Here is a 22,633-nt window from a genome sequence, read left to right as displayed (position 1 = left end):
CATGGCCCCTGCCACGTTCCAAGTGCTATAGAACTGTTCGCAGCTGTGTATTAGCGTCTCGTTGCTTCTCTAAGAAATGACCATTGTTCAGGTCACCAGGCCTGGCCTCAGCCACCCACCGCGTCCCCTCCTCCCCTATTGCTGTTGCCATGAGGTTGGGGGCCAGTGATCACCCTCTGGGTGCCACCTTTCACCTGGGGTGAAGACCCTTACTTCTGGGGTGTGTTTGGGCTTCTGCAGGCCCTGGATCTTACCAGCAGGCCAGAGAAAGAGGCCTCAGTGGGTCTGTAAAAGTCACCCAGCTGCTCTTTGACCCATCTCTCCACATCAGTCTCCAACTCTGCAGTTTCCTCTTTCTGGAAGGGAGCTGCTCCGAGATCCACTCCTCCAGGTTGAGGCGCTTCCGTAGCTCCTTGTGATCATACTTGACCGTGACCTTCCCCTGATGCCTTACTCCGTGCTGCCAGAGGCCTCGCCGGCAGCCCAAGGGGGCCTCTGAAAGTAGACGCGGGTCGCTGGGCCACAAGCTACCAATGCCTGGCCCGGGGTCGCTGTCCGCCCCAGCAGCCACGGGGGCCAAATATACGCGCCTCGGGCCCCTCCCTGCACTGCTGCGTCCTCCAGCAGGCCCACCGGCTGGCTCAGGGCCACTGGCTTGGGCTCCGCCAGAGCCGGGCGGGACCCCTCCCAGCAGATCCGCCTGCCCTCGGTGCCCGCCGGCTTTGTGTCTCCCCAGATAATTTTTATCGTCTGAGCCTCCCTTACACTTCCTCCTCTTTGTGGGTGCCAAACCAGACCTACCCCATGCCCAGTGGCGTGTTGGTAAACGGGCTCTGGCACGGAGAGGTAGGAGGAGGCTCTGATTGGTCGCCTCTGCCAATGTCCTTCGTCAGCTGTTGGTGCAGCACGTGTGACATCTGGAGCAGCTGCAGCCACTCTGGGACCACAGCAGAACGAGGATATGGGAGAAAGTGGTTCCCTGGAATCACCCTACCTTGGGATGTCTTGTGTTGGGAGATAATACTTTTTTTCTTTACTAAACCTTTCCATCCGACTTATCAGGAGAGGACAAAAAATTGCCAGGATGGAGCCTCTCAGATATCATGCTTGAATTGAATTTTACAGAATGAGGGGGACTTTAGCAGGGGAATTGGGGATGAGGTTTCAGAGGGAAGAGTATATACAAAGACGCAGAGGCACGGATTGTTCCAGAAGGTGTATTTGGATGGAACTGGAGTACAGAGCAGAACTTGGAGCCGACGAGTGTGAGAAGGCCAGAAAGGGGTGGGGGGGGGTGTTCCCACATGAGGCTGAGGGGCTGGAACCCGATCCTGGGGCAGGGTTGGCTCCGGGAGCCTTCTGGGGCTGTTGAGCCAAGCAGTCAGGGCGGAGGCTGAGGCAGCCGGAAGCCAGGAGTCAGGGAGAGTCTGGGTTCCTGGGATCAGCGCTAATCAGCTATGCTGATGACTGATGACTCTGCTGTCCCTCGCAGCCAGCCACAGGGAAGACACCGCCCTTGAGGCACGGTGGCCCTCTTGAGGGACCACCCAAGCCTCATCAACCGGCAGAAGCCGGGCAGCAGGCAGAATTCCAGCAGCTGTGGGGGTGGATGCAGGATGCCTGAGTAGCCGCGACCTGGGCAGCTGAGGCCAAACCATCTAGGAAGGCGGGCACAAGGCAGACCCTTCTCGGGAGGGAGAGGACTTCCCTAAGTTAGGGTGACCCAGTGAGGGCCCAGCTAGACTTGAGAAGGCAGCCCGCTGGAGAGGATCGGGAAGAAGGGGCCACAGACCGGGAGGCTGTGGAAGCTGAGGTGGCAGATGCGGGGCTCGGGCAGCAATGTGGGAAGGGCCACCCGGCCCTCCCCTCCCCCAGGCGGCCACACAAGTTGCTGGCCCCCAGAGGAGGTTGATGTCGACTCCTCATCCCGCTCCCACCCGCTGCCTCCGTAGGAACCCAGAGTGAGCGGGGGTCCCCAGGAGGATCACAGGTGTTGGGTGTCCGACTGGGGCAGCTCGGGAGGCTGATCAGGAACCTTCTTTTCTGAAGGGTCTACATCCTTCTGGTCACCAGCTGGAGCTGGGACAGGTGCATCGTCTGCAAACGGAGGGAGGAAATGGTAGCACTAGGCATCCCAGCTTCTTCCTCCCTTGGATCCAGGAGTCGGCCGCCAGCGCCCGCCCCCCCCCCCCGGGGGTGCCCAGGGGCCCGGAGCACCTGTGTCTGGGTGAAACTGCAGCTGTCCCTCGGGGCCAGGGGCTGGGCTGTTCTGGGCTTGCTGCTGCTGTTTCCTTTGCTCCATCTGCAGAACGGCCTGCAGCAGGCGGGGGAGATTGCACAGGCAAGAGGGGATGCCGCCGAGTCTCCACGGCAACTTGTGATGCGGTCCTGAACCCGTCCCTTCCCCATGGGCCTCAGCTTTTCTCTCTCTCTCATTGAGAGTTGGGCTCAAGAGTTCCAAAGGTCCAGGTCACTGAACCCTTGCTGGGTCTAACCTCCTCCTCTGCCCTTGGCCTTCCCCCCTCCCACTTTCCTGCTTAGAGCCCCACTGCCCTTATCCAACATGGCAGCCACAGAGCTGTCAGGGATGCGGACATCTGCCCTTACTCAAGATGGCGGTCACCACCTGAGGCTCTACCAGTGATGAACACAGCGGCCACAGGCCTTCCCAGCCTCTCAACGCACAAGGAAAAAGGCCACCAGGGACTCAGAGGATGGGCCCAGCCTCCCTGGCCAGTCACCTGCTGCAGCTCTCTCTTCTGGGCCTCCAGGCGGCCCTGAGAGCGCCCCAGGGCCTCGGTCTCCTGGCTGAGGCGCTGCGCCTTGGCATTCAGCTCTGCCTCCCGGGCGGCCAGTTCCTCCTCAAAACGCCTTAGTTCATCCTCCGTGTAGGCAGGGTGCATCTCCACTGTCTGTGAGGCGGGGACAGGGGCCCTCAGCAGGGTGCCATCAGCCTTGGCCCACCCGCGTTGGAGAGGGCTCCGCGAACAGAGGCGGTCTGGGGAAGGCTGGGAGGCCTGGGTCGCGTGTGAGGATAGAAGCAATCTGAGAGGAAGCTGAGGAGGGTGATAAAGGCCCAGAGAAAGGGGGGAACAGAGACCCAGAGGGAGCCGGAGACAGAACCCAGAGACAGAAGGAGGCAGAGACCCAGAGAATAAGAGATGTGGCCAGAGACTCTGAAAGAAGGGTTAGGGCTGGGGGAGAGAGGTATTCAGGACTCAAAGAATCCTCCATGGCCTCACCTCCCAGCCCTCCCCGGTGTCCCCAAAGTCCTTCCTCTGGGTGGATGCGAGGAACTCCTCCAGGGTCACGAGGCGGTCCTGGTTGGTGTCCACCTGGGGAGCCAGGGTAAGCGACAGAGCTGGGCCTCACTCCACCCCTGCCCCGACCCTCCCCATGATCCCGGTCCCCTCTTCTCACATTCTTCATCACGTGCTCCCTCATGCGAAGCCGCTCCTCCTCCATCTCCCGCATGTCATCTTCTTCATTCTTTGGGTCATACACCTTCTCCAGCTGAAGCAGGGTCAAGCGAGAGGCAGGACATATTGAGGGGTCCAGAGCAACCTCTCTCCTAGGCTACTCGGCCTCTTTACACACATAACCAGGCAACTTAAACTCCCAGAAGTCCCTGGGGGCTACCCTGCCACTCCTGGTAGCCTCTTTTTGTCCCAGGGGCTGCTGGGAGTTGTAGTTTCCCTTGAGTTCCCATCCAGGGGGACCTGAGGGGACACATGGCGGATGTGGGCATCCTCTGCACCCACGGCTTCCAAGATGCTCGCTCACCTCCTTGGTGAAGAGGGCCTCCAGCTCCTGTTCATCCAGGACCCCATCACTGTTGATATCTGAGGGGGAAACAACAAGGTATCTTGGGGGGGACTGAGTACGGGGTGGGTCAGGTCCCTGAGGAACCTGCTAGAGAAGGAATTGGGGGCTGATGTGGGCTCTGTTATCAGAGGACAGGAATCCTTGGGTCCCCAACAATACAATGATATCCTTCAGGCTTCAGTGCCCCATTGGCCCATCGCTAGGACAGCCCGATCCCTACCAACCGGGGTCCCAAGAAGGGAGTAAATGAAGGTGGGCTTCATCAGGACCAACCTTGGCATGGTTGTCACACAGGACAACTTGAGCCCTAACACCTGGTGATCTGGGCACAGGACCAACCCCTTTCCCCAGGAGCTAGGGGTGTCAGAGGCCTCCGCCTCCCAGAGAGCCCCAGGCCAGAGGAACCCCTCTCCGGGCCACCCAGCTTGTATGGCTCTGAGGCTCCAGAGTTCTCAGCCGCATGGGCCACACTCACTGTCCCCTCCTCCTCTGCTCACTCAGATCAGGACCCACGCTGGTCCTTCAGAGATGGCCAGGAACCTTGGCCTTGCAAATCCAATGGTTATTTTTTTTTTTTTAAGATTTTATTTTTAAGCAATCTCTACACCGAATGTGGGCCTCAAACTCACGATCCCGAGATCAAGAGTCACACGCTCCACCGACCAAGCCACGCAGGTGCCAGCCAATGGTTAATTTTTAACCTGCATTTTACTTGACTTTCTGCCTTCGGCTTCCAGAACATCATTCTCTCCTCCCAGATACCCCTCATTCTCCTTCATTGGCTCTGTCCTCCTCCTGCATGCTTCCTATTGATGGGCCCCAGGGCTCGGGCCATCTAATCCTCAAATCCAACACGGTAGCTGCTAGCCACACAGGCCATTTACATTTAAATCGATTAAGATAAAAATCCCAGTTTCTCAGTCCCACTTGTTACAGGTCAAGCATTCAATAGCCACACGTAGCTGGTGGCTGCCATATTGGGTGGCACAGAACATTTTCATCATTACAAAAAGAGCGTGACTGGCCGGCACCTCTTCAAATGGGTCCCTTCAGTCCCTCGGCTTTCAGTGCCATCCACAAGCTGCCTCCACACCTGAATATCCAACTGCCAACTCTCCTCGCCATATAAGTGCCGCACAGACATCTCCAATTTAACACGAATGGACCTAGTTCCCAATCTTCCCTGCCAAATACGGTTGCTCGGGCCAAATATCTTGGAGTCACCCTTGACCCTTATGTTCATTCATAATCCTCATCCAGTCCACCTGCGAGTCCTACCAGCTAGACCTTCACGATAAATCCAGAATACAACCACTCTTCCCTACTTCCCATGGTGCAGCGACCAGCGTCTCTGGCCTCCTCGTGGCTTTGGCCCTCGCGCCATACAGCCTATCCTCCGCATGGCAGCCAGCTGGGTTTGGTCAGCCCTTAAGGCAGATGGTGTCAGTCCTCTGCCCAAGACCCTTTCGTGGTGCCCCATCCCAGAGAGAATAAAATCCAAATTCCTTAACCCAGCTGGAAGGCTCTGAGCAATCCGGCTGCCGTTACCTTGGAAACCCACGTTCACTCTTCCCCTCTGTGTGTTTGCTGTTCCCTCCGCCTAGAACGTGCTTCCCCCAAGTATCTGCAAGGCTCAACCTCTCACTTCACTGGAGTCTAGGTTCAAATGTCACCTCTCTAGAGCTGCACTGGCCGGTGGAGCCACCAGTCATGTGGGGCGCATGACATTTAAATTAATAACAGCCAAGGGGCGCCTGGGTGGCTCAGTCGTTAAGCGTCTGCCTTCGGCTCAGGTCATGATCTCAGGGTCCTGGGATCGAGCCCCACATCGGGCTTCCTGCTCAGTGGGAAGCCTGCTTCTCCCTCTCCCACTCCCCCTGCTTGTGTTCCCTCTCTCGCTGTGTCTCTCTCTGTCAAAGAAATAAATAAAATCTTTAAAAAAAAAAAAATTAATAACAGCCAAGTACCACAAAAACTTGGGTTCCTCGACATTACGCTAAATGAAATAAGCCAGTCACAAACAAGACAAATGCTGTATGATTCCATTCATGTGAAGTAGCTAGAATAATCCAATTCGTCGAGACAGCACCCAGAATAGAGGTGGCCAGGGGCTGGGGGGAGGAGGAGTGGGGAGTTATTGATTAACAGAAGAGTTTTCGTTTCGAAAGGATGAAAAGAATTCTGGAGGTTGGTTGCAAAACAACGTGGGTGTCCTTAACATTCCTCAACTGTACACTTAAAAAGGGCTGAAGACAGCGCCTGGGTGGCTCAGTCGTTAAGCGTCTGCCTTTGGCTCAGGTCATGATCCCAGGGTCCTGGGATCGAGCCCCGCATCGGGCTCCCCGCTCAGCGGGAAGCCTGCTTCTCCCTCTCCCTCTCCCATGCTTGTGATCCCTCTCTCGCTGTGTCTCTCTCTGTCAAATAAATAAATAAAATCTTAAAAAAAAAAAAAGGGCTGAAGATGGGACAGTTCATGTTAAGTGTATTTTACCACAGTTACAAATTTTTAAAAAACTCACATCTCAAAACTAAAAAAGAATTCAGTTCCTCGGTACGTTTCAAGAGCTCAATAGCCACATGGGGCTGGTGGGTATGACACACTCTAGGCCCTTAAGCCTGCTGCTGGCTTTCCCATGTTACTCTTCTCTTATCACTGCCCCAGACGCTATCATAGAATCCACTTCCTTGACTGTAAGATGTAAGCCCTCCCCCGCGATTTTATTATCCCTGAGATCAGAAGACATCTGGTCATCAGTGGTGTGTTAATTTAATGGGCAGCTTGTGTAAAAGTTCTAGAATATCTTACATTCCCAGGTTTTTTAGATCCACTGAAATACAGAGTTATTGGTTTGCCTGTTCACTGGCTATGTGAGAGGGGGGAACTTTGTTTTGTTCACAGCAGGATCCAGAGTTGCCATGAAGCTGGTCTTAGAGGGAGCTTAGTAGATGTTTGCTGAATGAATGAGCCAGGCCCTGTTAAGCTCCGTTGACTGCTTGCAGCTTCTGGGGCAGGGTCCTAGGCACATCTGAGGGGGCCTGGCAACCCTGGGTTAAGTTTCTAGAGAGGAGGAGAATGAAGGAGGTGTCTGAAACACCTGGAAAAGGTAGCTTCTCGGTCCCTGGAGGCCTGTTTATTTGGGAGCAGCCCACCCTTGGCAACAGGACTCCTGTCCAACTTGGAGAGTTGGACACTAGCCCGGGCTAGTCAAGCCTGGATGGCTCAGTTAGTGGGTATCAGCCAGTCCCGAGAACCGAAAAGTCTGGTGTATCCCAGAAAAGAGGCCTAGTTCTTCAGTGGAAGACCCTAGCAATGGGGAAGGGTGTAGCCTTCCAGACCAACAGGAGGGATAGATAGGCTCAGTTCTCTTAGGCCTGCTAAGCCCCACTGTGATGGGGACACCTCTTCCTAGTATTCAGGCCCCAGAAAGGTCAGAGCCTCCGGGTTCAGCCTGGGTCTTGGGGCTCCTCCCCACCTTACCATGCAGTATGAAGAAGGTCTTGGGGTTAAACCTGTTGGGGTCCAATCCATCCAGCTCCTCCCACACCTCCTTCAACTGGGCTTGGCTGCCCTGTGGAGGGGAGAGCCAGGGGCTCATGAGCAAGAAGTCTGAGTCCCCCCATCCCTCAAATGTCATTTCCCTCAAGCAAGAAAAACTATAACTCCCAGCAGCCCCTGGGGTGGCTGAGCATATTTAAAGGGACTTTTGGCCTCAGGGTCTGCTGGGAATTGTAGTTCTTTACTACTTTCTCATCTTGTGGCGCTTGGAGAGTTGGACACCAGTGGGGGTAGCCTCTTTGGGGGGGGGGGGCTTCTTACAGGTACATTGACTTTGGGATGCTCTCGGTGCCGGCGCTGTTGTTCTTCCAGCTTCCTCTCTGCCTCCTTTCGCTGCTCCTCTCCCAGTGACTCTAGGTAACGGCGTCTCTCATGTTCCTTGAGCATCTCGTAGCGTTTGAACTCTTCGTGATGGGCCGCATCATACTGGGCAAGGTCCCGGGTGGCCTGGGGAAAGGCAGACGGTCCTTCTCGTCTCACTGCCACACCCAGGCCCTAATTTCAACCTCCAAATTCCAGGCCCTCCGCCTTGAACACGGTCAAGGGCCACCCCAATCTCTACCCAGTCCTGGCTTCCATGTCCTGAGCTCACTTCTTGATCTCTATGACCCACTCTTGCCCCATAACACAGCCTCCTCTGTCTATTTGTTCAAGAGATTAGAACGGTTACACACAGTAACAATTTTCTTTAAAAGTTTATTCATTTAAGTAATTTCTACACCCAACATGGGGCTCGAACTCATGACCCTCTGAGATCAAGGGCCCCAGGGCCTTCCGACTGAGCCGGCCAAGCACCCCTACACAGTAAGAACATTAACCCACCTCTTTCAAGTCCTCCACAATCTCAAGATCTTGGAGGAATAGGGGCGCCTGGCTGGCTCAGTGGGTGGAGCATGTGACTCTTGATCTCAGGGTTGTGAGTTCGAGCCCCACATTGGGTATAGAGATTACTTAAAAATAAAATAAAGTAAAGATCTTGGAGAAATAAGCAATAAGGAACAACACGCAAGGTGGACTTAATAGGGAAAGCAGTACAGCTAGGTGATAAAGAAGTCTAGGTCTCTGATTACTTTGCCCAGGGTTCAAATCCAGGCCCTGCTGTGTGAACAAATCCCACTAGGCTGTGTGATCTTGGGCAAGTTACTTAGCCTCTCTGTGCCCCAGTTTCCTCCTCTGTAAATTGGAGATAGCAATACGACACTGAGTTGAAGAGTATCCCCCCAAAAATTCATGTCCACCCAGAATGCTGAAATGTGAACTTATTTGGAAATAGGACCTTTGTAGATTTACTTAGTTACAATGAGGTCCTATCAGATTAGAGTAGGCCCTAAATCCAAGTGGGTGGTGCCTTTATAAGAAAGCTACAGAGACAATACAGAGAGACACAGGGAGAACACCATGGAGGCAGAGGCTGGAGTGATGGGTCTACAAGTTGCAGAATGCTGGCAACCTCCAGAGGCCGGAAGAGGCAAGAAGTGGGTTTTTTCCTAAAGCTTCTAACGAGAGTACACCTCTGCCAAAGCCTTGGTTTTGGCTCAGGGATACTGATTTTGGACTTCTGGCCTCCAGAACCGTGAGAGAATACATTTCTGTTTTTATTTTTATTTTATTTTTAATTTAATTTTATTATGTTATGTTAGTCGTCATACATTATTTTTATTTTTTTTTTAATTTTAAAATATTTTTATTTTTTAAGTAACCTCTACACCCAACATGGGGCTCGAACTCACAACCCTGAGATCAAGAGTCACGCATTCTACTGACCGAGCCCGCCAGGCGCCCCACGGTTTCTGTTGTGTTAAGTCACTGAGCCCGTGGCAAGCTGCTGCAGCCATAGCAAACTACCACCCCCAGCGAGAACCTTCTTGGCTTCTGGTCTACACCGTACGATAATTTCAAGGTGTTTGAAGCCACTGAGTTTGTGGTAATTTGTTACAGGGCAGCATAGGAAACGGACACAGCTGTTGTGTGGGGAACGGGTTCTCAACCCGGGGTGACTGGTCTGCAGGAGACCACTGTCAAAGTGCGAGGACATTTTTGGTTGTCACAATGAGGGGACGTCTACAGGCATCAAGTAGGTAGAGAGCAGGGATGCGGCTAAACGTCACACAACGCACAGACATCCCCCACAACAGAGAATTATCCAGCCCGGGGCGCCTGGGTGGCTCAGTCGTTAGGCGTCTGCCTTCGGCTCAGGTCATGGTCCCGGGGTCCTGGGATCGAGCCCCGCATTGGACTCCCTGCTCCGCGGGAAGCCTGCTTCTCCCTCTCCCACTCCCCCTGCTTGTGTTCCCTCTCTCTCTGTGTATCTCTCTGTGAAATAAATAAAAATCTTAAAAAAAAAAAAAAAAGAATTATCCAGCCCCAAACGTCAAGAGTGCTGAGTTGAGAAGCCCTGCCGGCGAGCTTAGAAGGCAGAAGCGGGGAGCCCAATGATGAAGCGGCTATGAGAGATGATGGGAGTTGAAACTAGGAGAAGGACAGTGGGGCTGGAGAAAAGCGGACAGTTTCTGGAATGTTCTGGAAATGAGTGGCAAAACCACCCCTCAGGGACTGAGCCCAATGCCAGGAACAGACTCGATTGTCTGCTATTATCTTCGTGGCCACTAGATGGAGCTCCAGTAGGCCAGAAGAGCGGGGCTCAGGCCAGGCGGTCGGGCTCTGTCCAGGAGGTGCTGGGGACCCGTGGAAGGAAAGTGAGCAGGGGAGAGGCAGGGGCGGGTCTGGGGGGCATCCCCTTGCACTCCCCAGCCCCGCCGCTCTTGGCCTTCCCTATGAGGCTGGGCTGGAGGTCCCACTTCTCAGGTAAGGACTCTTAGCTCCTACGGCTGCTATAACAAATGATCATACATTTGGTGGCTTAAAACAACACACATTCAGGGGCGCCTGGGTGGCTCATTCTGTCAGGCACGTGACCCTTGATCTCAAGGTTGTGAGTTCAAGCCCCACATTGGGTGTGGAGCGTACTTAAAAAAAAAAGAAAAGAAAAAAAACAATACACGTTTATCATCTTACAGTATGGAGGGCAGAGATGTGAAATTAGTTTCACGGAGCTCAAATTACAGTGGAGGCCAAGCTACGCTCCCTCTACAGACTCGGGGACAATCCTTTTCTTTGCCTCTTCCGGGTTCCAGAGCTGCATCCCGCGCCGGTGGCCCCTTCCTCCATCTGGGCAGCCAGCGACAGAGCACCTTGTGTCACACTGCCGCCTCCCACCTAAGGCAGTCCCACCTCCCGCCGGGAGGACATGCAGGGCCCACGGGATAACCCAGGCTCATCTCAGCAGCTCAGGACCCTCAACTTAATCACATCTGCGAAATCTCTTTCACCGTGGGAGGTCATGTGTCACAGGTTCTGCTGATTAGGATGTGTGGGGTGTGACATCTTTGTGGGGGGGGGGCGTGATTCTGCCTCCCACGAGGACAGAGAGGGGACAGCGCCCGCCCGTCCCCGTCCCCACCCAAGTCATATGGGAAGGACAAAGCAGAGGACAGATTTGAAACCAGGTCTGAAGGGAGCCCAGCGCATTCTGCCTACACCTCCCCGAGAGAACCTGGGGAGGGCTTCCGGGCAGCGCCTGGGCCTCTGCAGCCACCGACCTCAGAGAACACCAGGATGATCGGGTGCATGTCCTGGGCTCCGTTCCCTTCTCCCCTCCCATAAAGCCTCCTTCAGTCCACTCCCTGTAGCCCCCCTCCCCTCGCCCCTCGCTACCGTCTGGATCAGCAGCTCCAGGTCCCGGGCCTCAAAGGTGTGCTGATTCTGAGGGTCCAGGTGTTCAAACTGCTTCAGGAGGCTCAGGTGATCCAACTGTACATCTGGATGAGGGGAAAGTATTAAAACAAAAACAAAAACAAAAACAAACAAACAAAAAAACTCATGGAATGTTCTTTCTTTCAAAATCCCTATCCTGGGCTAGATGTGCTCTAGAGGAGGTCACAGGGGGCACTGGGAAAGCCTACAGGATGGCCTGAATGAGCCTGGGGGCAACCCTGGAGGGCTTCCTGGAGGAGGTGATGCCACAACTCACTCTGATGCTTAAAACAACAATAACCATAATAATTATTAACATGTATTGAGCACTTACTATATGCCAGGCTCTGCTTTGAACACATTAAATATATTAATGTTTTTTTTTTTAAGATTTTATTTATTTATTTGACAGAGAGACACAGCCAGAGAGGGAACACAAGCAGGGGGAGTGGGAGAGGGAGAAGCAGGCTTCCCGCTGAGCAGGGAGCCCGATGCGGGGCTCGATCCCAGGACCCCAGGATCATGACCTGAGCCGAAGGCAGATGCTTAACCAACTGAGCCACCCAAGCATCCCTAATGTTTTATTTTTCACAAAAATCTTACGACATAGGTTCTATGATAATCCCATTTTACGGATGTGAAAACTGAGGCCCAGAGAGGGTAAGGGACTTGTCTAGGTCACCACTATCTAGGAATTGGCAGAGGGAGTATTAGAACTAGTCGTTGGGCTCCAGAGCACATAAACTCAAGCCCTGTTAGGGGTTGAATTATGTGCCCTAAAATCCATCTGTTGGAGTCCTAACCCCCAGCACCTCAGAATGTGACCTAATTGGCAGAGAGGGTCTTCCCAGAGCTGATCAAGTTAAAATGAGGTCACAGGGTGGACCCAAATCAGATAGCACTGGTTTCCTTCTAAAAGGGAAAAAAATTTGGACACCCCGGGAGAAGACAAAAGGTGGAAGCTGGCCCTCTCCAAGCCCAAGAGAGAGACCCAGAACCGATCCCCATCGGAAGGAACTGATCCTGCCACAACTTGATCTTGGACTTCCGGCCTCCAGGGCTGTGAGACAATAAATCTCTGTTGCTAAAACCAGCCCATCTATGGTACTTTGTTAGCAAAGTCACGCAACCTCCTTGTACGAGACTGTCATCAAACAGGCCCCTGCTCACGCGGCACCCTCCGTGCCCGGGAGTTCCCAAGCAGTAAGGAAGGGGTAGGGTTTTCAGGAAGGAAGGGAGAGAGCACACCCTCAACAGCCAGGCATCCACTGAACGCACATCTCCCAAGGCCTCCTGCTGCCCCCCCCCCAACCATGTGACTCAGACCCAGGCCGGCCCTCCAGTGGCTCCCGGTCTGGGGAGGGGGAGAGACACACACACAGGGAGGCTGGGATCCCGGGGCCTTGTGTTACCACGGAGGCAGCTCTGGCCGGGCTGAGCCCAGAGGAGGGACAGGCACTCAGGACAGAGACACAGATCAAATTTCATGGTGCATTATTTATATGCCACAGGCACGTGCTGAGCCCCTTCCCCTGGGCCAGACTCGGTGCCCGGCGCTGGGGACGCAACGGAACCCAGACAGCCTCAGCATCTGCTCCCCGAGCCCCCAGCACCCAGCAGAGAGACAAAGGACGAACACACACGACCCCAAGGACTGAAACGAACGGAGCCTCCTTTGTGCAGCCCAGTCAGGCTAGGAGCTGAGACAGAAGCCCAGCCAGCCACACAAAGACCGCCGAGAATGTCCCAGGCAGAGGGAAGCGCCTGGGCCAAGGCCCAGAGGCGACAGAGACGTATTGCACACCAGCATTAGTAAAAGTGCTGACAGGAGAGGGTGGGGAGAGGGCGCCTGTGAAGGGAGGGGCTGGGCGGGCAGAGCAGCAGTGAGGACTGTGGACTTTGGGCCTGTTGAGCACTGGGGAGCCACGGTGGGTTCTAAGCAGAGGAGGGACAGGACGTGGACTGGGTGCTGTGGTGGGCTGCATCACGGCCCCCAAGATGCCCACGCCCTAAACCCTGGAACCTGTGACTAGGAGACCTCAGGTGGCAAAAGGGACTTTTACAGATGTGATTAAATTAAGAATCTTGAGATGGGGAGATGATCCCGGATTACCCAGGAGATCCAACCTAATCATAAGGGTTCTTCTAAGACGGAGGCAGGGGCAACTGGTGGCTCAGTGGGTTAAGTATCCGACTCTTGATTTCGGCTCAGGTCATGGTCTCAGGGTCGTGAGATGGAGCCCAGCATTGGGGTCCACACTCAGCACAGAGTCGGCTTCCTCTCTTCCTCTGCCCCTCCCGCTGTTCATGCTCTTAAGCATGCATGCGTGTTCTCTCTCAAATAAATAAATCTTAAAAAAAAAGAGGGAGGCAGAGGGAGACCCAACTACAGAAGGCCACGTGACCCCTGAACACAGAGGCTACGTGCTAGCTTTGAGGATGGAGGAAGAGGCCACCTGCCAAGGAATGCCACTCTAGCAGCCAGAAAAGACAAGGCACCAGGCTGTCCCCTAGAGCCTCTGGAAGGAACACAGCCCCACTGACACTCTGATTTTCGCCCAGTGAAACTGGTTTCAGATTCTCATCTCCCAACTGTAAGGGAATCAGTGTGTGCTGTTGTTTTTTTTTGTTTTGTTTTGTTTTGTTTTTTAAAGATTTTATTTATTTATTTGACAGAGAGAGACACAGCGAGAGAGGGAACACAAGCAGGGGGAGTGGGAGAGGGAGAAGCAGACTTCCCTCCAAGCAGGGAGCCCGACGTGGGGCTCGATCCCAGGACCCTGGGATCATGACCTGAGCCGAAGGCAGATGCTTAACGACTGAGCCACCCAGGCGCCCCTGTGTGTGCTGTTTTAAGCCACTAAATTTCTGGTAATTTGCTACAGTGGCCATAGGAAATGGCTACAGGATCCCCCTGGCTGCTGATGGAGGGGAAGGCGTGGGGAATAGCACCCAAAGGAGGGGTGGCAGCAGGGAATCCGGGGAGGAGGCAGTGATGCAAGCAGGACCCAAGCGGCAGCGATGGATGTGTGAGGTGGCCAGACTCTGAAGCTATAATAGTTAAAGCAGCAGGACTATAGTTAAAGCTATAATAGTTAAAGCAGGCGTGGGTGCGTACGCAGGCTGTCTGGTCACCGTGGAACTCTAGCACCTGCCTGGTGCCTGGCCCACAGTTGGACTTGAGACATGGTTGGTCAATGATCAGTGGAGTCAGGTAGAAATGAAAACAGGGGCGTCTGCCTTCGGCTCAGGTCGTGGTCTCAGGGTCCTGGGATCGAGCCCCGCATCGGGCTCCCTGCTCTGCAGGGAGTCTGCTTCTCTCTCTCTCTCTCCCTCTGCCCCTCCCCACAGCTCATTCTCTCTTTCTCTCAAATAAATAAAATCTTAAAAAAAAATTTTTTTTAAGATAAAAAATATATATAACACCAAGGGTGCAAACAATCCAGATATCCATCAACTGGTGAATAGATAAACCCATCCTGGTCTATCCATACAATGGAATATTACTTGGCCCTAAAAAGGAATGAAGTTGCTAACACATGCTACATTTCGGATGAACTTTAAAAACATTATTCAAAGTGAAAGGAGCCAGACACAAAAGGTCACAGATGATAGGATTCCATTTATATGAAATGTCCAGGAATAGGCAAATCCAGAGAGACAGGAAGTAGGTTACTGGTTGCAGGGGCTGGGTAGGGGGGATGGGGGGGTGAGAGCTAAAGAGTTTGGGGTCTCTTTTTGGGGTGATTCAAATGTTCCAGAATCAACTCTGGTCATGGTTGTACACACCTGTGCATATACTAAAAAAACACTGAGTTGTACCCATTGCACGGGTAAATTATATGGCATATGAATTTTATTTCAATTAAGCTATTTAAAATAAAGAGCGTGGTCCAGACACGCTCCGACAAACCCTATCTAGGAATGTCAGAAATAGGGTGGGATCTTGGAATCTAAACCTGCCTCTCTCTTTCAGGTGCATTTTTTTCTTTTTTCCAGCCAAATAATTAGACTTATAAAATATAGTCTCAGGGGCGCCTGGGTGGCTCAGTCGGTTAAGCGACTGCCTTCAGCTCAGGTCATGGTCCCGGAGTCCTGGGATCGAGTCCCACATCTGGCTCCCGGCTCAGCGGGGAGCCTGCTTCTCCCTCTGACCCTCTCCCCTCTCATGCTGTTTCTCTCTCTCTCTCTCTCAAATAAATAAATAAATAAATAAAATCTTTAAAAAATATATATATATAGTCTCAGGTATAAATGTCAGCAAATCAGAATCATCCCAGCGGGGGAGACAGAGAATAACAAAGCAACGAAAAATACCGAGTACCCTTTGCAGTTTCCTGACTTTGATCCCTGCATGGTAGTTAGGCAGGAGAATGCCCTCCTTCTGAGGAAACTCACTGAATTGGTGAAAAGAGGTACAGCCTACAATGAACTCGCAAATGGTGAACTGACCCATCTGGGTGAAGCATATTCGGGAGCTTTTTGTACTATTCTTGCAACTTTCCTGGAAGTTTGAAGTTGCAGCAACATTTTAAATGACCGTGGTTTTTAAAAATAAAAAAATAATAAAAAAATAAATGAAAACGAAACGGAGAAACAAAAAACAGCCTACCAACCACAGTCATGTTAGCGGTAGATGGTTCTAGAAAGAAAACTCGATCAATCTCCTATGCACATCTTATGGTGGGGGTAGTGAGTCCCCAGGAGGGAGGCCATCCCACCCCACCAGCTCCACCCACCCCTGCTTACTGGGCTCCTGTTCCGCATCCATCTTGGCCTTGAGCAGCATCCGCAGCCGGGACACCTCCTGCCGCTTGAGCTCGTCCAGCTTGGTGCGGACATGGTGGCTGACGAAGTCTAGCTCCCGGCTCAGCTTTCCACTCTGCCCGAATGGAGAGGGGACACTGGTCAGGCTGGGGGCCTGGGAGGGGGTGCACGGGGCAGCCTCGACCTTTCTCTGCCCTCTCTGGAAACTTCTACCAGCTTTGTGAAGCCTAGAAAGTTTACAGACCCTTGCCCCACCTGCTCCTCCAGCCTCTGAGACAAGGTCCAGCCCTTCAGCCCAGCATTTGAGGCCCTGCCCACCTTGGTAGCCCCATGCCCTGCCATCCATCAGATCACACTCGGTTCCAGCAACACCAACCGGGCATCGGCCCCCATGCTCAAGGCTCTTCCCCCCTCCTGGCCTTTGCACATGCTGGTTGGTCCCTCTGCCTAGGAGTCTCTCCCGCCACCCCTTTCCAAGCCTAAGCAGATCCTCATTGCCCTTTGACACTCAAAGCCCACGGCATCTCCCTTGGAAAGAACCTCCCAGCAACTCCCTGCTCCCCTCCCCGGGGTGCCTTCCGTGAGCTGCCCCTCCTGTCACTTTAGATTCTGTCTGTTCAGAGCTGACCCCACCCCTCTCCTGCTCACAGCCCCCATGGCTCCCCAGGGCCCCCAGGACAAAATCTCTGTGCCCAGCACTCAAGACCCCACACACAGGGTGCCTGGGTGGCTCAGTCGTTAAGCGTCTGCCTTCGGCTCACGTCATGATCCCAGGGTCCTGGGATCGAGCCCCACATCGGGCTCCTTGCTCGGCGGGAAGCCTGCTTCTCCCTCTCCCACTCCCCCTGCTTGTGTTCCCTCTCTCGCTGTGTCTCTCTCTGTCAAATAAATAAAATATTAAAAAAAAAAAAGACCCCACACGCACCCACCTCTCCAGCCCCATCGCCCGTCTTTGTGTCAGTGATCAGGAACCCCAGGCAGACGGCAGAAGGTACCAGAATGCTTTGTTTGTACACACAGTTCCCGCTTTCTGAAATGCCATGCCTTCACCCCCCCACACACTGCAACAACTTCTACACCACGGCCATCCCCACTCAGACTTCAAACCTCACTTGGGCAAAGGGCATCCTTGCTCTAGAAGTCCTCTCTCACTTCTCACACTGGACTGTGCCCTCCTGGGGCCTCCCCCAGTGCCCTCTGCTATCTGTCATTGCTCAGGCTGCTTTTTCGGTCACTTGAGACTCACATCGGGGTTCCCCAGCCCGCAGGGCCCGTGGCCCTTGAGAGGCAACGGGACATGGTGACCAGAGTGACAGTCCTATTCACCCCAACCAGTCAAGCATCTACTCTGGGCCAAGCCCTGTGCTGGACTCCCCGGGTCTGTCCTCTAATCCTGCCCACAGCCCCATTTTACAGATGGATAGACTGAGGCCCAGCAGGAGAAGCCACTTGCCCGAGGTGCCTCGGACAGTGAGGACACCAGGTTGGTGTCGTGTCTCCCCACATCCTTTCCCTGCTCGGGACCTCAGAACTGGAGCGGATCTTACTGCCCCCCCCCGGCCCAAGGATGAACACTGACATCCACCGCAGCCTTATGATGTGCCTCAGCGAGCACACGAAGCGGGATTTTCGCCCACCCACACAACCACCTCTCATGTCACAGAAAATGTTGCATCAGGCTTCCCAGTTTCTGAGAAAGACACCGAGGCCCAGAGGGTGCGGCCACTCAGCCCAGAGCGCGTGAGGAGGAGCTGGGATTGTACCCAGGCACCATCCCACTCCTCGCTCTGCCTGCCTAACTGGCCACCCTGTTTCCAAGGTCACTTCCCAGTGGTATGACCTTGGACCTTGGTGGCCGGGGGGAGGGGGGGATGCCCCTCGGGTTTTCCCAGCTGGGCAGTGGGAGGGGCTGGGCTCTGTGGTCTCTGGTTCTGCCGGTCCTTCCTTGGGGGCCAGGTGGATGGGGACAGATGAGAGCCCCAGGAATGCTGGGAGGTCTGCAGGGTCACCTGGGCCCTCTCCTGGACCGAGGCGTTTAGAGACTCAAGGAGGCTCCTCCACATGGGGCATTCCCACACGCACCTGTTGGGGGGGGGGTCTGTGTGCGGCGGGACGGGGAGGAGGAAGGGGGGCCAGTTGGCCCTGTCTCCTCATGGGGGGGGCAGCCCTCATCAGCTAACCCTGCGGGGAAACTGGGCCCACAGGAAGGACAAACCCTGCCACGAGGGCCTCCACGTCTGCCTTTATAAAATGAGGACAATCTCGGCCCCTCTGGAGGCCTTACGTGAGCTAGAAGGGAGGGGAGGCGAGCCGGAACCGCACCTCCCGTGTCTTGAATTCTCCCCTGAGCAGAACACACTACGCCGAGGACTCAGTTGAACCACACGCACCCGACAGGTGCAAGGACCGCTAGCCCGCACATCTCAGCCCTTGATGCGTCTTACCTCGGGTGAAACCTGACCTGAACCCTGTAATGCAGATTCTGCTACTGCGCCCGCTTTGCAGATGGGGAAACTGAGGCACGGCGAGGGGCGGTCACACAGCATGGAAGGGTAGAGCGGACACGCACTCTGCGCCCCTCACCTCCCTTCCGGCCGCGTGGCACCGAGAAGCGCCTCCCGTGCCTCCGTCTGGCGAGGCCCGGGGCCACGTGGCCAATTTAGGGAAGCCGGTCCTGAACCTGACCCCTGGGCTCCGAGCGCGCGCCCCGCCTCCCCTCCCCCCCGGCTCGCGCCCGGCCGCACCTTGATGTCCTCGGCGTTGGCAGCCTGCAGCTTCTCGCGGAAATGCCCGTCCGTCTCCAGCACGTTGATGACTTCCTGGAGGTACCGGTGGTAGTACAGGCCTGTGTCCTGAGGGGACAGGGGTGGACATAGCAGCCCAGCCCCCACCCCCTCCGGTTCCTCCCTGCACGTAGGACCCGGGCCCCGCGCCCCGGGCGCCGGCTGAAGGACCCCGAGACCCTCTGCTTGGACCAAGAGGCAGACCTGCCCCATGGGACGAAGGCTCTAGAGCCAGGTGACTCCAGTTCTGATCCCCATCTGCTCTGTAACCCCAGGCAAACTGCCTGATCTTCTGGGCCCCGGCACTCGTCTCTTCCCAGGCCGTTAGTAGAGACGAAGTAAACATCACACCGGGAGACAGACACCCAGCCCAACGCTGCGCACAGAGCGGTGCTCAGGGTGGACACACGAGTGTTTGTTGGCAAGCAGCGAAATATACACTCATTCGTTGTTCATCAAGCGATCACCAGGCTCCTACCGCGTGCCAGGTGCTGTGCTAGTGAACAAGACAGACAAAAATCCCTGGGCTCCTGGACCCAGACCTGGCATGGGTAGGTAGGTGGGTGGCACTCTTCGTCCTGGGCCGGCAAGTGAACAAGACAGACAAAAATCCCTGGGCTCCTGGACCCAGACCTGGCATGGGTAGGTGGGTGGCACTCTTCGTCCTGGGCCTCCCTCTTCCATTTGAAAATAGGCAATAAATTTCCCTACTTCTCAGCACTGTGGTGAAAAGTACATGAGATAAAGGGCCTCACGCGATGCTAAGGACATAGGAGACGTTCGATCTATTAATGCTATCATTCCGTATGTAGGGAGCACACAGTAGGAGCTTGGTAACCAGGTGCTGATGGCTCAGCCATGCCATGGTGGGCGTACCAATTTCCTGTTGCTTCTGGAACAGAGTGTCACAGATTAAATGGCTTAGAGCAACACAAATGTATTCTCTTAAGAGTTCTGGAGGTCAGAAGCCCAGAACAGGTAGACGGGGCCGAACTTATTCTGGAAGCTCTAGGGGAGAATCTGTTTCCTTGCCTTTTCCAGTGGCTAGAGGCTGCCTGCGTTCCTTGGCACATGACCCTGCATCACTGTGACCTCTGCTTACGTCATCACATCACCTCTGACTTTGACCTTCCTGACCCTCTTATAGAGAACACTTGTGCTTACGTTGAGCCCACCTGGATAATACAGGATAACTTTTCCATCTCAAGAGCTTTGTCTCAATCACACCTGCTGATACTCTTTTTCCCTATAAGTTAAATAGTCACAGGTTCTGGGAACTAAGGTGTTGACATCTTTTTTTTTTTTTAAGTTTATTTATTTTTTTAGTAATCTCTACACCCAGTGTGGGGCTCGAATTCAGAACCCCAAGATCAAGAGTCTCATGCCCTAGCGACTGAGCCAGCCAGGAGCCCCAAGGTGTGGACATTTTGACTGTTGAGCCAATGGGCTGGAACCCCAAATCTGCCAATTACTAGCTAGGTGACCTTGCTGGGACAGCTAGAATGCCTAGTTCAATTTAAATTTCAGATAAACAATGCATAACTTATAGTATAAATACTGCTGGAGTGTACTTATACTCAAAATTATTCATGCTTCTGTGAAATTCAATTTTAACTGAGTGTCTTGTGTTTTTATTTGCTAAACCTGGAAACCTCAGTCCTTGGGCAAGTTACTTAAACTCTCTTGCACCTCAGCTTCCTCATCTATAAAGTAAGGTTGAAGAGCACCCATTGAGGCCCCACACGACCTGCCTCCCCCACCCCCCTCCAGTCACATTGGCCACCTCCATGTCTCTCTACTCACTCTGCTTTCCACACCACAGGCTGCCCCTGCCTGGAATGTTCTTCCTTGCACTTGAGATTTCAGCTCGTGACCCTTCCTCCCTGACCATTACCCTGGTGCCCATTCTCAAGAAATGTGTGGGATGAATGAAGGGAAAGGGGACTCAGAAGTGCCCTTCTGTGTTTGCAAAGATTTCACCAAGCAGAGGCCTAACTCACAAGGTCGGGACCGCTACACAGGAGCACGGAATGATCCCTTCCAGAGACAGTCACGTGCCCATTATTGATGAAAGCTATAGGATTCAGGCCACAAATCAGGGCCTTGGCCTTGAGGATCTTTAAAGTTCCAAATTCCCTAAGACCAAAGGTTTCATAGCATTTGATAAACACATGTTGGAATTACCTTCATAATTTTCAACTCCCACGAGCTCCATGAAGCCAGAACGCCCCAGTTAAGGAACACCACCTGCCCAAGGTGCTACTGGGAAATGTAGTTCTTTTTTCGGATTCCTTCTTGGGGGAGGGGGGCGCTTCAAAGAATACAGATTAAGCTAGGGGGTAATGCAGATTTGTCACTTAAAATCTGACCTGATTTCCCCACACCTCAGAGCCAGGGACTTAGAAATATGCACGCACACACACACACACACACACACACACACACACACACCCGCCCCGAGTTTTTCACCACGTCAAAGCCCCGGGACTGCAAAGAATGGCAGGCAAACTCCGAGCCGCGGCCGTGGGGGAAGTATCCACCCAGGGGCGACGGGGATCCGCGGGGATCGTAGTACCACTTGCAAACACCTGGCTGGAGAGCAGGGCAGGGCCACTCACGGGGCTCTCGGTCGCGGGGCTCTCCTGCTTGGGCGCCCCCCGCTCCAGGGGCACGGCCAGAACAGCGCGCAGCAGCAGCAGCGGTGACAGCAGGAGGAGGAGGGCTGCGCCGGGCCCAGAGGAAGGCATGGCGGCGTGGCCTGTGGAGGGGAGAGAGGTGGATAATGTCTGTCCCAAGTCGCCTACTCCCCTGGACCCAGGAGTCTGGGCCCCCAGCGCCGCCCGCACCGCCCTTCTAAGAGTGAAGACTCAAAGCGTCTCGTTTCCCGGGACACAGGATTCCGCACGTCCAGCTCTTCCTTCCTTAGACCCAGGAGTCCTGGCTCCCAGCACCCAGCCTCTTCGCTCAGACTCAGGAATCCAGGATCTCAACCCCTTTTCCCCAGAACCAAAGATCCAGGCCCCCAGCCTCCTCCTTCGCCAGGATCTAGGAGTACTGGTGCCCAGTCCATCCTCCCCGAGACCCAGTTTTCCAGCCCTCTGGTCCCCTTCTCCCGCTCCTCCCCAGGACCCAATCTAGGACCCCCCCTCCCAAGCGCCTCACCTTTCCTTCACCGCAGAGGGCGTTTTCCCGGGCTGGGACCTCCGGTGCGTTCCGGTGATTTCCCCCCTAGGCCACGCCCATTTTCCGCAGAGGACCCGCCCTCCGAAGCCTGATTGGTCCGCACTGGCTCCAGGCCCCTGGGTCCCTGTCTAGCGGCCCGCCCCTTGCCGAAGTCGCTCGTCTGTTCTCGAAAGCCTCGCCTCCTTTCTCGGAAGCTCTACCTCTTGACGCCTCATTTCCTGCCTTTTAGGCGAAAGGAAAGCGCAGGCTTTCGAAGAGAACTACAGTTCCCTGCAGGCAGGGGGAAAATGAGGCCACTTCCGCGGGCAAAGAGGCCCCTGCCCTCGCCTCCTGGCAGTTGTAGTTTTCCCCATTTATTTTTCCACAAGAAGTGGCAGCAAGTTACAGATCGGTAGCAGTTGGCACAGGTCATCTTATAAGTTTCTAATATATAATATATTATATATATCTAATATATCTAATATATAAGCCATATATATCTAATATATACACTATATATATATATATATATATATATATATATATAGCGCAGAGCGACCCAATGATGCCGGCTCTCTTGGGTCCCTTTAAGGAACACCTTGCATGCCCTTCCAGTTCAGAACCCTGGAGCAGGGTTGCCTGGCTGCCGTGGAGGCCAAGGGTCATTGCTTTGTTGGAAGTGGAGTGTGGGGGGCCAGGAGGGAGGGGATTAGGGCAGGTCCCAGTGGAAATCCCCCCCCCCCCAGCCCTCTTTCTTTGCCTGCTTATTTCCCAGAGACCCAGAGAT

General features: G+C 54.2%; 1 protein-coding gene across 2 annotated transcripts; it reads right to left on the bottom strand.

Annotated features, from left to right (window-relative positions):
• Positions 1–1,203: 1,203 nt before the first annotated feature.
• On the bottom strand, positions 1,204–22,002 carry NUCB1 (nucleobindin 1). Of its 2 annotated transcripts, none has more exons than XM_036124534.2 (13): positions 21,847–22,002; positions 21,273–21,442; positions 18,646–18,753; positions 15,884–16,016; positions 11,096–11,199; positions 7,643–7,828; positions 7,304–7,394; positions 3,784–3,842; positions 3,421–3,513; positions 3,243–3,335; positions 2,742–2,912; positions 2,218–2,314; positions 1,204–2,097 (listed from the first exon to the last, which is right to left on the bottom strand). In XM_036124534.2, exons 2-13 carry the CDS (start codon positions 21,429–21,431, stop codon positions 1,985–1,987), a joined length of 1,407 nt encoding a protein of 468 aa, XP_035980427.1. In that variant the 5' UTR covers positions 21,432–21,442; positions 21,847–22,002; the 3' UTR covers positions 1,204–1,984. The 2 variants fall into 2 exon arrangements, with proteins under 2 accessions (XP_035980427.1, XP_035980429.1); XM_036124536.2 differs by having other exon boundaries at positions 21,303–21,442.
• Between the last annotated feature and the right edge of the window lie 631 nt (positions 22,003–22,633).

The sequence above is a fragment of the Halichoerus grypus genome, chromosome 15, assembly GCF_964656455.1.
Source record: "Halichoerus grypus chromosome 15, mHalGry1.hap1.1, whole genome shotgun sequence".
NCBI classification, from domain to species: Eukaryota; Metazoa; Chordata; class Mammalia; order Carnivora; family Phocidae; genus Halichoerus; species Halichoerus grypus.
This window is presented reverse-complemented; position numbering and strand designations above follow the sequence as displayed.

What these genes read in the sequence shown, in the direction of transcription:
- NUCB1 (XM_036124534.2), bottom strand. Translation starts at nt 21,431, where the DNA reads ATGCCTTCCTCTGGGCCCGGCGCAGCCCTCCTCCTCCTGCTGTCACCG. An exon ending in AGGCCCTCTTCACCAAGGAG is followed by an intron (nt 3,514 to 3,783) that starts GTGAGCGAGCAT and finishes ACCCTGCTTCAG; the next exon opens with CTGGAGAAGGTGTATGACCC. An exon ending in AGAAGAGAGAGCTGCAGCAG is followed by an intron (nt 2,315 to 2,741) that starts GTGACTGGCCAG and finishes CGCCTGCTGCAG; the next exon opens with GCCGTTCTGCAGATGGAGCA.